The 14,536-nt window shown below is 35.7% G+C and overlaps 1 protein-coding gene across 3 annotated transcripts in view; it reads left to right on the top strand.

Annotated features, from left to right (window-relative positions):
- The window catches only part of LOC310879800 (transcription initiation factor TFIID subunit 4-like), a 149,206-nt gene that overhangs the window by 55,363 nt on the left and 79,307 nt on the right, over nt 1-14,536 (top strand). For all 3 annotated transcript variants that reach the window (XM_083794647.1, XM_083794648.1, XM_083794646.1), the window contains 2 exons: nt 10,125-10,255; nt 11,725-11,850. In XM_083794647.1, the coding sequence (XP_083650773.1) occupies nt 10,125-10,255; nt 11,725-11,850 (257 nt within the window). The remainder of the gene's footprint in view (nt 1-10,124; nt 10,256-11,724; nt 11,851-14,536) is intronic.

Below are 14,536 nucleotides of genomic sequence, written 5' to 3'. Positions count from 1 at the left end.
GTTTGGTTACAGAACAAGTAAGGAAAAAAATGAATAGCGGTTGCTTCTCTTCCTTCAGAGTTTACATTCTCTTTCTGTCCTGTCTGATCAAGCTGTCAGGCTTCTTGTCTGTCTGAATACCAAGTAATCTCTTCTGCTTCTATATGCGCTGCTTACATGTTCATGCTTCCCTGATTTGTGGCAACTGCTTCCATTTTCCAAGGCTCTGCTTACCTGTGCATAATATTGTTTGGTGACTAGCTTGATTCCGTTAAAGACAAACCACTAAGGATAATAAAAAGACTCTCTAGGAATGATTAATAGCTGCCTTTCAGCTGTTTAATTATCTAGCTCAGAGACAGAATTTTGGAAACTGGATTGTCTGGTTATATATATTTTAGGTCAGACCTCTTCTCAAATTAGTTCTTTCTTTTTGCCAAAAAGTATGAATTATGTGTGGGTTCCCAGACTTAAAGTCTTACTGAGAATTCTTAAAGAAGTAAAGGCTTTATTTTTTTAAATTATGTTCCTCAAAAAATGCTAATCATATACTAGGGTTAAACAGTTTCTTAAGAAATTCTTTTTCCACTTCATGAATTTTTTGCCCTGCTCCAAATCCCAGTGACTTGCTCAAGAGCTTTGAATCCACACAGAAAATAGGATCAAACTTTTTGGCCTTGATTACATGTGGATTTTGCATCAGTACAGCTATTTCTCTGACTCTTTTGTGTTAAAATAATTGTGACCCCCTAGAAAGGAGCTATTTTTCAGTTTGGTCTCATTTACAAAAATTAGGGATATCAGATGAAATTAAGAGATGAAGTTCAAAACAAGCAAAGCAGTGTATGTTTTTGCCAGATGATTAGTTGTCAACTCTCTGTCTTAGGATGTTGCAGGTTCAAAAGATGACTTGAAAAATTAATCAGAAAAAAATCTGTCTTGAGGATGTAGAGAGTAAGACAGGATCTCTAGCTTAGAATGGTTCTGGACCTGTATATTTTTTCAGTTATAATTGGACACTTTTATATACTTCTAGCAGCATCTCCCACTACTGCTGTTGGAGAATGGATGCTGGACTATATTACCCAGTATAGCTTTTCTTAACTTTTTATACAATTACATAAATTCAAAATATTCATTTTAGTATAATTTTACTGAATAAGTTAAATCCACTGTAGTACCTGAAAAAAGCTTTATGCGCAATTTTGTACTATGCATTCTCCTGCAGAGACTGAGCCTTAGCTGAATCTTACTTGGCTAAAATAATTTGGTTAGCATTTACTTTGGAGGAAGCAGGAGGAGAAGAGTGTTAAAATTATTGTAATATTTATTTAGATTTTTTATCCATTAAGTTACATTAGAATTGTATAGCTGGCTGTGCTTTATTCTGCTGTGTCTAGCACTAAAAATGGCTGTGTATTTTGGGGATTTTCATCTGTAACATGGATTTATTCATGTATTTTTTAAAAGTAACTGGTATTTCACCAATTTCTAAATTTCACAAATTGCTTCCTGGGGAATCATCTCAAGGTGAGTAGTCCTGAAATATTAGACCTCAGCAAGTCTTGAGTTCTGAAGAAGACTGTACACTTTTATCCAGAAGTGAGCTCATGAGATAACATTCCTCCTCTCATAGGATAAAAATTCTATTGTAAACAAGCTTACTGAAGTAATTAATGTGGAGTCGTCCATTGTTTTGTAAATAACAATTGCAATAAAATGTAGTTCTTTTTACCAAAGTCAACTTACATGAAGGTGAACTAGAAGTATAGCGTTGAACAATATTGGGTACTGGTTTACAAAATTTTTCACATGCCAGTTGAGATAGTTCAGGGTTGCTTTGGAGCTGTGGTATATATCTTGGCCACCTGCCCTTCACAGAAGGGGTGCTGGTTTGTACCTGCTAGAGGGAATCGTTTACCAAAACTCAAAGCACTTGGCACTAATTCTCTCTAGTTTGGCAGGAAACACTCCCTAGCCTGTGGCTTCCCTAAACATACTCCAGGCTATAGGTTCGTCAGAGGCGCCTGCTCAAACTACTTTGGATTTGCTGTTTTTGTGGAGGAGGTTTCTCTTTTCCTCATCCTGTCTCCCAGCACCAGACAGGCTTAACAGTGCAGCAAATAAACTTTTATTAAATTATTTATTCATTTAGTTAGTAAGACTTACAGTGGAACTTTTAATTTAAAGGACTGAAAACAAAAAATCACAGCTAAATTCATGACACTGTTTCTTTTGCCTGGGATCACTAGGTTATCTTATACCTTTAGGAATCTCTAATCCCAGTCATCAGAGCTAGTGATTTGTTGTTTGCTACATCACTCCAGTTAACAAGCTTACCCTTCAGTCCTTCAGGTTTTAATACTTCAAGGTTGTCTGTGGCTCTGGCAGCCCCTCCAGCACGCCCCAAGCAGCCTCCTTAGTTTCTTCCTTTGTTGTGTTTCAACCCCAACTGTCTGGTTTAATGTTTAAGATCGAGTTTTCCCTTTGATAGCATTTGGAATTCAGTATAGATGGCTGAGGACACTGCTATGTGGAACATTGGTGTGGTGCTTAGGGACATGGTTTAGTGGGTAGACTTGGGCAGTGCTAGGTTAACGATGGACTCAATCTTAGAGGTCTTTTCCAGCCTAAGTGATTCTGTGTTCCCTGTTCTCAAGCCCTACCTGACTAGGTTGGTACGAGTAAGTTCAGTGATTGCCATTTTATGGCTCCTCAGGATGCTGGGGGTTCTTCGTGCATTATGGTTGTGTCTCCTTTGTGTTTAGTCAGCCTGGTAGTTAAATGTTGTTGCTCAGTGTAGAATGATTGATGTCATAGTATTAAACAAAGCACCTATTGCTTTCTGTCGATTTCATGACTTGCTTTTTGTAAAGACCACACATGGTGTGTCTTAGGGCATGCAAATATTGCTTGTGTTTTAGATGGGGAACTGCTCACCCTTTCTTCCCCATTTTTTTCAACTGTTAGCCTTCAGAAGTTTCTGTATAGTGTAAGCCTTGAACGGTGACATTGTACTTAATGATGTGTAATTTTACAGAGATGGAGGTGTTTTAAAATGTTTCACTGTTGACTCCTACAGCAGAACTATAAAATCATCACTTCCCCTTATGCTATTAAAACAGAGGAATGGAATTTATTAAAGAAGTTTATCATTTTAATGTTTTGGAAGTTTGCTGCAGATATTTAGGGGGTAGTTTTTCCAGTACCTGTTTTTTCCTGATGGGAAAGATCACAGAGGGATAGAGACCTGTAAAACTGTGGTGGTTCTGTTGGGATGAATGAGGAAGGGCGCTTGAGCCTATAATCCCAGGTGCGATCCAAGGCATAGTCAAGTACTTATGCTCAGGGGTTGGGGTACGTAGATATGACCAGATGGATCTTTGTTGCATTCTTTGAGATCTGATGCTGTTGAAGGAGGTTAAATAAAAGTTTAAACAAGTAAAGAGTATCCGTGATGCAAGGGGAAATACTTTTGTGGTTTGTTTCTGTCTTGCACAGCGCAGGCCAGCTGTCACAGCAGATGAGGCCTGGACCTAAGAAATCTGGTTGCAATTGCAGCTTGGGCCAACATTTAACACAAAGAATTTAAACTTTAAGAAGTTGCTCCTGGATTTAAATGATAGCAGTAAGTGCTTTCTGCAGTTCTGGCTGACCTGTGGTTAAGGGCAAATAGAGACTAATTATGCTCTCTCCCAGTGTTTGTGTTGAAGGACAAGACAAATTCAAGACCTAAATACATGCTGTTTAACTGTTTAAAACCAGTTCTTCAAGGTTTTTCTGTTTTAAGTGTAAACATAAAGAGGTTTTATACAGGCATACAATAATTTATCACATCAATAATCAGTCAGACCTAATGTTTTACAAATAATTTTTTTATCTTTGATCTCAATCCTGTCAGGACTCTTTAAGTATAAATTATTAAAGTAACTTTTTGATTCTTTGAAAGCCTATCTGCAAAGATACTATTTTTTTCCTGCTTCTCAAATAGGGCAGTACTCTCCTTATGATTTATTTCAGTTTGTTTGATCAATAAAATATAATTAAACTTCTAAAGCACAGCAAAGCCAGTACCTCCCAGATAGGTAAGCAGATATCACTCTTCAGAATTTTCACTTCTTGGGACCTGCAAGTTTTTGATGACAGGGTTTAGGTGCTTTTGTGTTTGTAAAAAAACAACCTTGTACTAGTGACATATATGCCAATACCAGAATAATATTGCTGAATGCTTATTCCCTCAAGGTTTTTGGAACTTATTTGCAAGTTCTAACTTTATAGAAACTACTGCAATATCTCAAACTTTTAAGTAGAATATAGTTTATTTGTAGCAAAAATATTCCAATACTTGCTTCATATGCTGTCTCATACACTGTAGAGCTTTATTAAATGCTGACTGAAGCATGGTTTACTACTAATTATCTCAAATGCGTAATTATGAAATAATATATAGGCAGACTTTATTGTGCTGTTCTATAAATGCTTGTCAGCTTAGAAATTTGTTCAATTTGGGGGTATTAATTTGTGATTCCTCATATTTTTCATATATGATAATGTGACTCAGCTTACTGCTTTAGTATTAATTGATACCTCAGAGGAGGGGTTGAGACTGAGTCCTGACATAAAGAATAGAAGTGTTCATGCTATCAGTCATCAATTCTTGATCTTGTACATTTCTGATACAGCAGAATTCTGTCAAGAATGTTTGAATGAAGAACATGACCTTAGTTATGCCTTTAAAAATATAAAAACTCAAATCCAAGTGAAAAGATTGGTTAAAATTACAGCTTGGAGCATTGCTTTGCTTCAGCTCCATTTTTGTTATCATCCTTGATGATGTTTTTTATCATAGCTCTAGGAAAAGTTCAGAATTACATTGCTAAAGTCATTTTAAAGATTTGAGGAGTATGCTTGTTGTTAAAAATGTTTAACAAATGTATTATTTAAAAGCATGCAACTTTTTTCAAACTATGCATTTCCTGATGTTTTAAGTGTGCAGCACTGTACTGCTTGAGAATGCAGAATTTGAGTTACAAAGCTCCAAGTTAAGATGATCACATTATTAACCTTAAAGCACATTAAGGAGAACAGACACAAAAGTGGGAAACAATTATTTTAATTTATTTTTGTTTATTTTTATTTCTTTATTTAAAAAAAAACATGACAGCAGTCTGTTGATAGAAATTCTTTTAGTTAATTCTTAGTTTAACCTTAATAGTTAATGCTTTTTTTTTAAATCTTAATTTTCTCTTTGGATTTTATGTGTCTGTATGAATGTAAGTATATATATTATGACTACTTTTGCGATGACCAGATAGTGCATCTAAGACCAGGATCTAGAATTCTGGGACCTAAAAAATATCTGTAGTCAAAGTCACTGTCAAGTGATGTGGTTAGAAAGATAACTTATTTATGAGGTTATTTGTGTTTTATGATATAATTAAATATCTATATGTAAAAAACTGCATATACACATTTCTTAAAACTGTAAATTATATTTCTTTTCCCCTATCATCATCAGTCTGGTTATTTCTTATTGTGATATTTTAATGGACTGCGCAAATGTTAATCTTGTGAAGGGAATAGAAAACTTTCTGAATTAAAATTGGGAAAAATAATTACACACACTAGGAAACTGTCTTGGGAATTTCCTATTTGAGATCAGCATTATTTTCCTTTGAAGGCAGACAGATTTCCACTATGCTTTGTATAAATGGGAGTGAATGAAGCTTAGGAGGAGATATGTGATGAAGGAAAAGATACTAAACCTTCAATATAGAAACGTATAAAAATTAACAGTTTCCAGCCCTTTGCTTGGAATCAGTTTCTGCTTCTTGCCATTTTGTGTGCTTTATGAGATGGTGTCTTATTGCTACTTTTGCTGCTTTAATTATAGTTGGCTTTAAGAATCTAGTGAAATAGCAGAAAGAAAGAAAAAAAATGTAAAAAAGAAGTCTCTTAACAATGTTATCAGAACTTCTCTTTGGTCAGAAAATCAGTAAGGCAGTATGCATGACCGTTTATGAGAGTATTTCTAGGCCAACCTTTCCAAGTATAGATGAAATTGTTGTTTCAGGAGCATATTGGTAATTTTCCCATCTTTGCTCCAAGTACAATCCAGGTATTTAAGTAGTGTGCCAAATCTTCATGTAGTATGCAGCATTGGAATGTACCCTGCTTCTGATGTCCTATGCTAACAGGACTTTGACTAATATAATTTAGAGCAGGGAAGACATGATACTTCCACACATGATAAATGTTTTGGATGACAAGTTGACTTTTAAATTTATCATTTCGTAGTCTGGTTTCTTGACACTAATTCATTTTTGGGGAAATTTGTGTTGTATTCTTTCTTCCTTAGCCTGCTTTCCAAAGAAAGCTATCCTTAAACGATGGAGCCGTCTATTTGCCTTCCTTCTCTCTCCCTGAAGATAATTTTTGAATCCATTGATAAATCAACAGCTAGATAGCCTTGTGTGTGTTCCAATTGAGGGGAAAATCAATTTTTTTTTCTTCTCTTTGCTCTTCTGACTGGTTGGCTGCCAGTCAGCACTCTTGTACAGACTTGCCTCAGGGTGGGCTGGCTGTGCCCAGCTGGCAAGCTGGACAGATCTGGGCTGGGAGACATGCCAGGGGGTGATCTTAGATGTATGAGGGAACTAAGGGTATTGTTGATAATAAGGGATAACAGGAATATGGGAGGAAATTGGACCTATTTCAGGGGGGGAACATGGATCATAGAATTATACAGGTTGGAAGAGAATTTGAGTGGTTATCTAGTGCAAGTTTTTGCTTATATCTAGGTCAATATGAAATTCAGACTAGGTTGTATAGGGCTTTGTCCAGCTGAGTCTTAGAAATGTGCAAGGTGGAAGATTCTACAGCTTCTGTGTACAAGGTGTTCCAATACTTAATGAGCAATTCTTTCCTATGGCTAGTCAGAACCTCTGCTGTTTCAGTTTATGAATTTATTTCTCATCCTTACTGCAGGCATCTCAATAAAGAGTTTGACTCCATCTTCTCCATTACTTTTCCCTTAAACTGAGATCCCTCAGGTTCTGCTCATATAAATCATATAGTCCAACCCTGTAACAATCTTGGTGACTTTTCCCTGGACACAGGTTTTCCAAATCTTTCTTGTACAGGGAGACCCAAAACTGACTGCAGTATTTGAGATGTGGGCTGAATGAAAAGGAATAGTCACTTCCCTTGATATACTGGCTACTATTGTTTTGCTGTTGGTACAACCCACTACACTGTCTTCATTGGTGCCAGGATGCATTACTGAATCATGGTTAGCTAGTTGCCCACCAGTTTTTCACATACTTCCATCAGCACTGCTACTCTCTCTGGCAGGCAGTCCCTAGCCTGAATCGTTGCAGCGAGTTAGTCCGTCCCAAGTGCAATGCTTTGCATTTGTCCTCTGTGAATTTCATGAAGTTCCTGTTGGCCTACTCATCAGGTCCTTCTAACTGGCAGCCCTTCCCTTGAATACACTGACAGCAACAGGCAGTGTGGTGTGACCTGCAGACTTTATGGAGATGCTCTGTCTCCCTCTCTGTGTCACTGAAAAAGATATTAAAAAGGATAAGTCCCAGGACGGAATCCTGAGAGACTCCATTCACGACCGGCCTTCAGGTAGCTTTCTAGATTTTTGAATATTGTTTTGAGGGATTTCAGGAGCAGAAAGTCTCACTGGTTTATTGCCAAGGCTGATGAAGAGGGTGTAGGACAAGAATCTTTGCGAAGCAGACATTTCAGGAAATGAGCCTTTGATTATAGATGAAGTTCTATAGGCAAAACAAACTGCGTAATGGTTGAGTTGACTTACAGCAGAAGTGCTGAAAATTAGGAAAATCTTTATCACAAAAAAAGCGCAAGATGGTGATAGGTCTTAATTATGAAAGCATTATTAATTAAATTCAAAGCATTACAAGTATGTTCATGTGTTCAGAGAAGTTGGGTAGCTGCAGTTAAACTGCTGAAATTCAAAGAATTATTTTAACAATTATTCATTCATACTCTTAACTAGAACACCTGGCAGAATTTTCCATCGCTAACCTCTTTTCTAGATACTATTTAATTAAATCTCCCTTTTTACTTGCACTTTATCTTTCAGACTCTTTTTTTTTTTCTCTTTTTTTGATTGATAGCTTTGCTTATGCGTTTGCATAATAAAATGGTGCATGCTCAAATAGTTCTGGATATCGCAAGCCTGACTTGCACAAATAGCTCCTACCAATATGAATAGTCCTACTGACTTCAAGGACTTAATTTGCATGAGTAACGGTTGCAGCATTGGGATCTTAATGCGTATGTCTGCTTTCCATTATATGTTCAGCTTTCAGCAACTTCAGTGGAGTTCCATCTCTATTACAGGGGACAAATTGGGCACCAAGAAAGATGTAATTTTCTTTAGCGATAAAGCAAAAATCAGTTAAAAAGCATATATACATATTGCTAAAATCCTTAAGGTATCATGTACAATATGAAGTCAGTGATGGCTTAAGTTAGTTTAAGAGATAACGACTTCAAAGAATCATTAAAAAAATTAATATCAGAAATACATGACACAGAGAATTCAGCTCTGGGAAGCGGGGGAGTGATGTACTGTAGTGATGTAATAAAATATACATTTAAATAGACACTGCAGATCAAAAAAAAAAATAAAAAAATAAAAAAAGGGAGTGATGGGGCAAGGGAGAGCTGCAGGAAACATAAGCTCTCAGGAGGCTTGGTGCAGGCCTGGCTGCAGTTGACCTGAATCCAGCAGGCTCCTGACGGGCGCCCCAGGGCCGCGGAGGCCTCAGCGCCCCCTGGCGGAGGAGCAGGGCCTGGCCTGGCGCTGACAGGAGCCCAAGGCGATGCCAGCTCCTCTCAGCTCACCTCGCTGACTTAAAACAAGTCTCTGCACGCGTAAGGCCGCTGCTCACTTACTTGTCTTCATTTTTTAGACGTGTGAGGGTTTCTTGCTCTTGAATTTGGCTGAAAAAAGATAGGAATGCGTCACAAAGCAAACACACATTTTGAGGCCTCTCACGGTTGCATTTGTTCGGGGATCTCCTCCCACAAATGAAGATGACTTTTCTAATGTGCCGTTCAGGGAACACTCCCCCAGATATCCTCAGACAAATTTCCTAGAGTGTTTCGCGTATACATGTCACAAATGAGTGTATTCACGAACAATTTTAAGATGTATGTTCATTTCAAGAACTAATTCTCTATGAGCAGAATATTTGCTCCTTCATGGTGAGTCAAATCCAACAATGAGTACAGAATGCATCTGCTGAATTTTTTGAATATAAAATACATGTGTGTTAACACATGGTTTTCTGTGCAGGAAACTGCTTGTCCCACTGGGACTACTTGTGTCTATGTCTTCAGAGGGCTATGGCTTATTGTAGTGCAGGTATTCATGTAGCTACAAATTTATATCTAATATGTACTAATTATTTTAAGGAGTTTTGGAATTCTTAAGTACAACCCATATTCATTCTTCTGTAGCTTAGGTGGTTTTGTTTTTGTATATTTCAGTGCATTAGATTGTAGAATGTTGTTTCTCATATAAACTCGGCACAAAGTTTCAACTGTCGAAATAACTACAAACATGTCGGTTATCAGTGTTTGGGGCACAACGGGTGCTTTAAAGAACTATGGTTAATATGACTATTTCCTCATATGCAATTAAAGAATAGTTTCTTTTTAATGAATTTTTATTATCAGTAGTATGTCAATAATGTAGGCTAAAGTATGCAACAGTATGCTTTGGGCCAGCAGCCTGATCTCCTTGACATTGAAATTAATCTGCACTAGTGTTTCTGAAAATAAAGGAATTGCTTTTTCTTGTGAACAGAGAACTCAAATTGCCTCATACTTTGTTAAACTTTGTTTTAATAAACTAGGATAAACTGCAGTGAACTTCTTAAATGCTTTCTAAGGGGTAAAAAAGCAACTCTGATTTCTCTTTCAAACTTTGAAGTGCAATCACACCTGTTTTTAAGGAGTAATGAATATATCACCAAAGCTGCATACACTGTCAAAGATTTTTTGTTGTTGTTGTACAGGAAAATAAAGTTTTAGTTTTTCTTTAGAGTTCCTTTTGTGAGGGGTAAGCTAATTTTCTTTTCTTTTGTTTTGTTTTGCTTTAGCTAAAAAATTAGGAATTACTGATGTGCCAGCTGAGGTGGTTACTTTTATTTCCCATGCAACACAAAACAGATTAAGAACAGTGATAGAAAAAGTAACGGTGATAACCCAGCACCGCATGGAATCATACAAAGTAAGTGTGCAAATAAAGCCATTGGATATTATATAATGATGCAATGTGGCACATTTTTTTTCTTCGCACACAGTAGGTGTTTTGTGTTCGTTTTCTTTGAGTTTCAATCACAGATTTGTCTACCTCAACAAATAGGAAGTGTTGTGATGATGACACTGCTTGACAAACATGTCTTTCTTCTCTATAATAGATTTTGTGTGTAAAATTATGTTTTCCTCCTGTGCAGAAGTGTCTAGCAGGTAACATCTGTTAAGCTGTTTCTGCTCACGGATAGTGACCGAGACTGTTGATTCTTGATGTCTTCTCTTTTGACCAAGATAACCATAGATTGGATCAAAATTGCTTCAATATATAGGAATCTATAGTAACTGTACATGTTTTTGGCTGTGAGAAATCCTAATACTTTGACATCAGGGTACACTTTAAAAGTTTTGGCCCAAAACATAGAAAGCTAAAGAATACAATGATAAGCCAGAAATAAAGCTGTTTTCAGATTGGAGGAAAAAGCTAATTTGTCTTAAACCAGCAAGTAAAGAATTCAGCTGTAAATTCTTCACTGAAATTAAACAAAGATAGTCTCCTTAAAAAGAACATTTCAAGATAAAATGATAATCTGATCCCATTATTAGTTATTTTATTCTTGGAGAAAATTGAAATAATTTAGTTATCTTAAACCAGACGGAAAATTTTAGTGAGAATCTGCAAACTAGCTTGAAGTTCAAATAAATCAAACACCTTTATCGATTAAAAGTTTCTTTTTTCTTTTTAAAATAAAAGTTTCTACTAGTTGTTAAACTGATAAAAAAAGCAAGATGGTAATTATCATAATTGTGTGTTGTGTCTAAGCTGTGCTTAGATTTCCTTATATATATCTATTTATATAATCTCTCTATAGAGAGAGTAGACTTTTTTGGTCAAACAGTTTTGGACTGAATCCTTGTCCACCTATTTCCCAAAGCTGGGTCACAGTTGGACTAATTATATAGGGCATTCACAAGAAAATTTATCTTGGGGGTCTGTGACAAGAATCAACCTTTCTGGGACAGAAAAATGGATTTAAAAGGTAAAGGCCACTGTGTCTGCTACCTAAATCTACAGCTTTTCTTGCAATTGATGGATATATTCTACTGTCTTTAACTAAAGGAAACAACTCTTTTGTTTCTTTCCAATATTCTTCACCTGCTTCAGTCGTATGAAATCCCTCCTTCCTTTTCCCTGGGATGGTGTCTTGAGGCAAAAACGCTTCAAGTAGTCTGTGTTAAATCAAAGGAAGAAAAAAAGTTATATTAATTAAATAATTGTATTTTAGCTGCAAAATTAACTTAGGCTGGCTTCATTCCCCTGAGCTTAAATTTTTTTTGTTGTTAATACTGTGGAAAGATTTTAATATGTAACACTTAAAGTCTTCTTTAGATGCATAGTCTTGATGAAAATGCATATTTTCCTAAAATATTATTCTTACTTTACAGGACGATGAGTGGTATGAACAAGCTACAGATGTCCGATCACAGCTAAAGTTTTTTGAACAGTTGGAGCGTTTAGAAAAGCAAAGGAAAGATGAACAAGAGAGGGAAATCTTGCTAAAGGCTGCCAAGGTATCTTTTTTCTTATATTTTTAAAACTATTTAACAATTCATAGTCTTCAAACAGTTATTTAATTTCTTGAAATCTGTTTCAGGAACGGATTTAATTTTTTATAACAGAAAGATACTGTTGTCGTGACACCACCCCCTTTAATTTACTAAGTCACGCTGTTTATCTATGATGACACCAGACCTAGCTAACTGGAATGCTTCTGCATTCTCAGGAAGATTACACCTCTGAATATGATGAGTTCTTGTTAGTACAGGAGACAATGGCTAACATTTTCAAAACAAAACTTGGTGAAAACATTTTCACAATTGCCTTTGAAATTTAATAGATACCAAGGTTTCTGTGCCATTTGAAAATCAGAGGCTACTATCTTGATATTTAATCACAATTCAGTAAATGATTATGGATTTTGGAGGCTTTTTAATTCCTGAGTTTCTAGAAATTTGTTTGAAACAGTTTTGTTCAGTTATTTATTTTAAATAGTAAGTGTCCCAGTATACATAAATTTGGTGTTCTACGCACCCATATATAGCTACATTATTTAATTGAACCATGTCTGTCTTCAGTTAACTATCAGTTCGTCTAGAGCTATTAATTTCTAACATGAACTCCAAAGTCTGAATTTTCATATGCACACAATACAACAAATAGAGGCGATACTGTTTCAAGACATATGTATAGATGAATTTCCTGTCCAAAACTGCAAATTTAATTACACTATACATATAGTATATCAAACGGCAAATAAGTTATCCCTTTATTTGAATTATTTGTCTGTTAATTTACATTTTCATTGAATTATTTATTTTACATTTTAAAGAGATTGTATGGTACAAGTCAATGCTCAGTAGTAACACTTAGTTTTGTAGTCCTTAGTTAAAAAACATTTCCCTGACTGGACAAAGCCATACATGGGCTGATCTGAGGCTGGGTTAGATGACTTCCTGTTCTCACTTCAAACTGAATCACCTCATGATGTCACGTTCTTTGGATTCTTGTTTTTGTCCTGAGTAATGTAAACTCCCGTGAAGTCAAGATTTAGGAAATAAATAACAAGTTTGATTCCTATAGATTATAGAAAGAACAAATTAAAGCATTATGCAAAAAAACATAAAGAGTCTTCTACTTGGCTTAAAGAAATCATCTTCTTGAAAATAATGAATATGTAAATCAGCATCGTAACCAGAAAGTGAGAGGAGACAGCTTGGCATAAAGACATGGCATACTAGAAAAAATATATGAAGGTCTTAAAAAAAAAAAAAAACACAAAACCCACAAAATAGCCATGGCAGAAAAATGCTGATCTATCAGCATTAATGGGTAGAAAGAGAAGTTGAATATATTGTGAAACTTCTGGAAGGTACTTATGCAAATGTTGTGATTTAAGTTTTAAATGCCAGTTTGTAATTGAACTTAGATTGATAGTGTCTTTCCTTTATGGAGCATTCAGCTGGCTCTCAGCCATTCTTTTTGGGTGGCTTGACAACCCATTACAAAAGTTAAGTAGCACATAGTTCGGCAAAACATGGTCAGGTTACACCTTTTTATTTTAAATAATATGTTCATGATTTCCTTAGAATCTAAGTTGCTGCACAAATGCAGGATCACCTGTACATTAACAGAGAGAACTCTTTGAGATATTATTCTGAATTCCTATGTACTAAATCCTTCACTGGGATTTTAGACTTTCTGGTCTTTTGTGATCTCAGTTGTCTAAGGAGATGGAAGACTGTGGAAAAGATGCAGTAATTGTAAAGAAACAGTTATTAAACAGAGGAAAAAAAAAATATAAATCTGCCCCAGCTGCTCTGATAACTAGTGATAAAGATAGGTAACCATTTCATGTCTGTTCGTGGCTAGCTGATTGATATTTGTGTCTGTGAAGAGGGTAATGATTAAACTGGCTGTGAAGACTGAAATACACCTTATGCAAAGATGTTTCACAGATCGTGGCACTGTTGTCACCTTGATAATGTTGCATCCTTAAAGGTTGGGATTTCAAGGTGAAATTTGTGTTTCTGTTTTTTTCTATAAATGCTTAAATCTAAAAATCATATATATATATATATATATAAACTACAGCTTCTTAATGTGCCATTTAGACAGTGATCTTTTATCCTGCACATGTTTTGACATGTTATTTTACAACAAGTTTATAAAGAAACTCAGCAGAATAATTTTAGAAGTTCCAAAATTACCTACTAGTGCTAGCCTTATTGTCTAGTATGGAACAGCATGCACAGGTTTAACTTGCTTAATGAAAGTTCTTTTTTAATTAAGTATTTACACTTTGAAGCCTTAATAGCAACCAAAGTCCAAGTATTCACAAAGAATAAGATAATGATGAAGGGAATATTTGGGGCACTGGAGTGCATAATCTAAAATAATCATCTTCATTAGGACCAAATGATGGAAAATGAAGGAACAGATTGAACTGAAGTGAGGAGTCTTCATGAATCTTTGGAAAGCTTTGATACCAATTTGGTAATTTTGCAGTAGAATTCAGTAAGGTGTAAGCATTCAGGAAGATATGTAAAGGATGGTTACAGAAAGTGTTGGTTTTGGATATTTTTGCTGGTGTTTTGGATTGTGTTTCTTTTTGGAGAGGAGATAAATATTTGATACTAGTGTTCTGATGGATCTGCTACCAGTTGTTACAGTAGGATATGAGTGTAGAATGTGTAAATA

Source organism: Anser anser (genome assembly GCF_964211835.1).
Source record: "Anser anser genome assembly, chromosome: 11".
NCBI lineage: Eukaryota > Metazoa > Chordata > Aves > Anseriformes > Anatidae > Anser > Anser anser.
The sequence above is the reverse complement of the archived record's forward strand: the minus strand, read 5'-3'. Positions and strand labels throughout refer to the sequence as shown.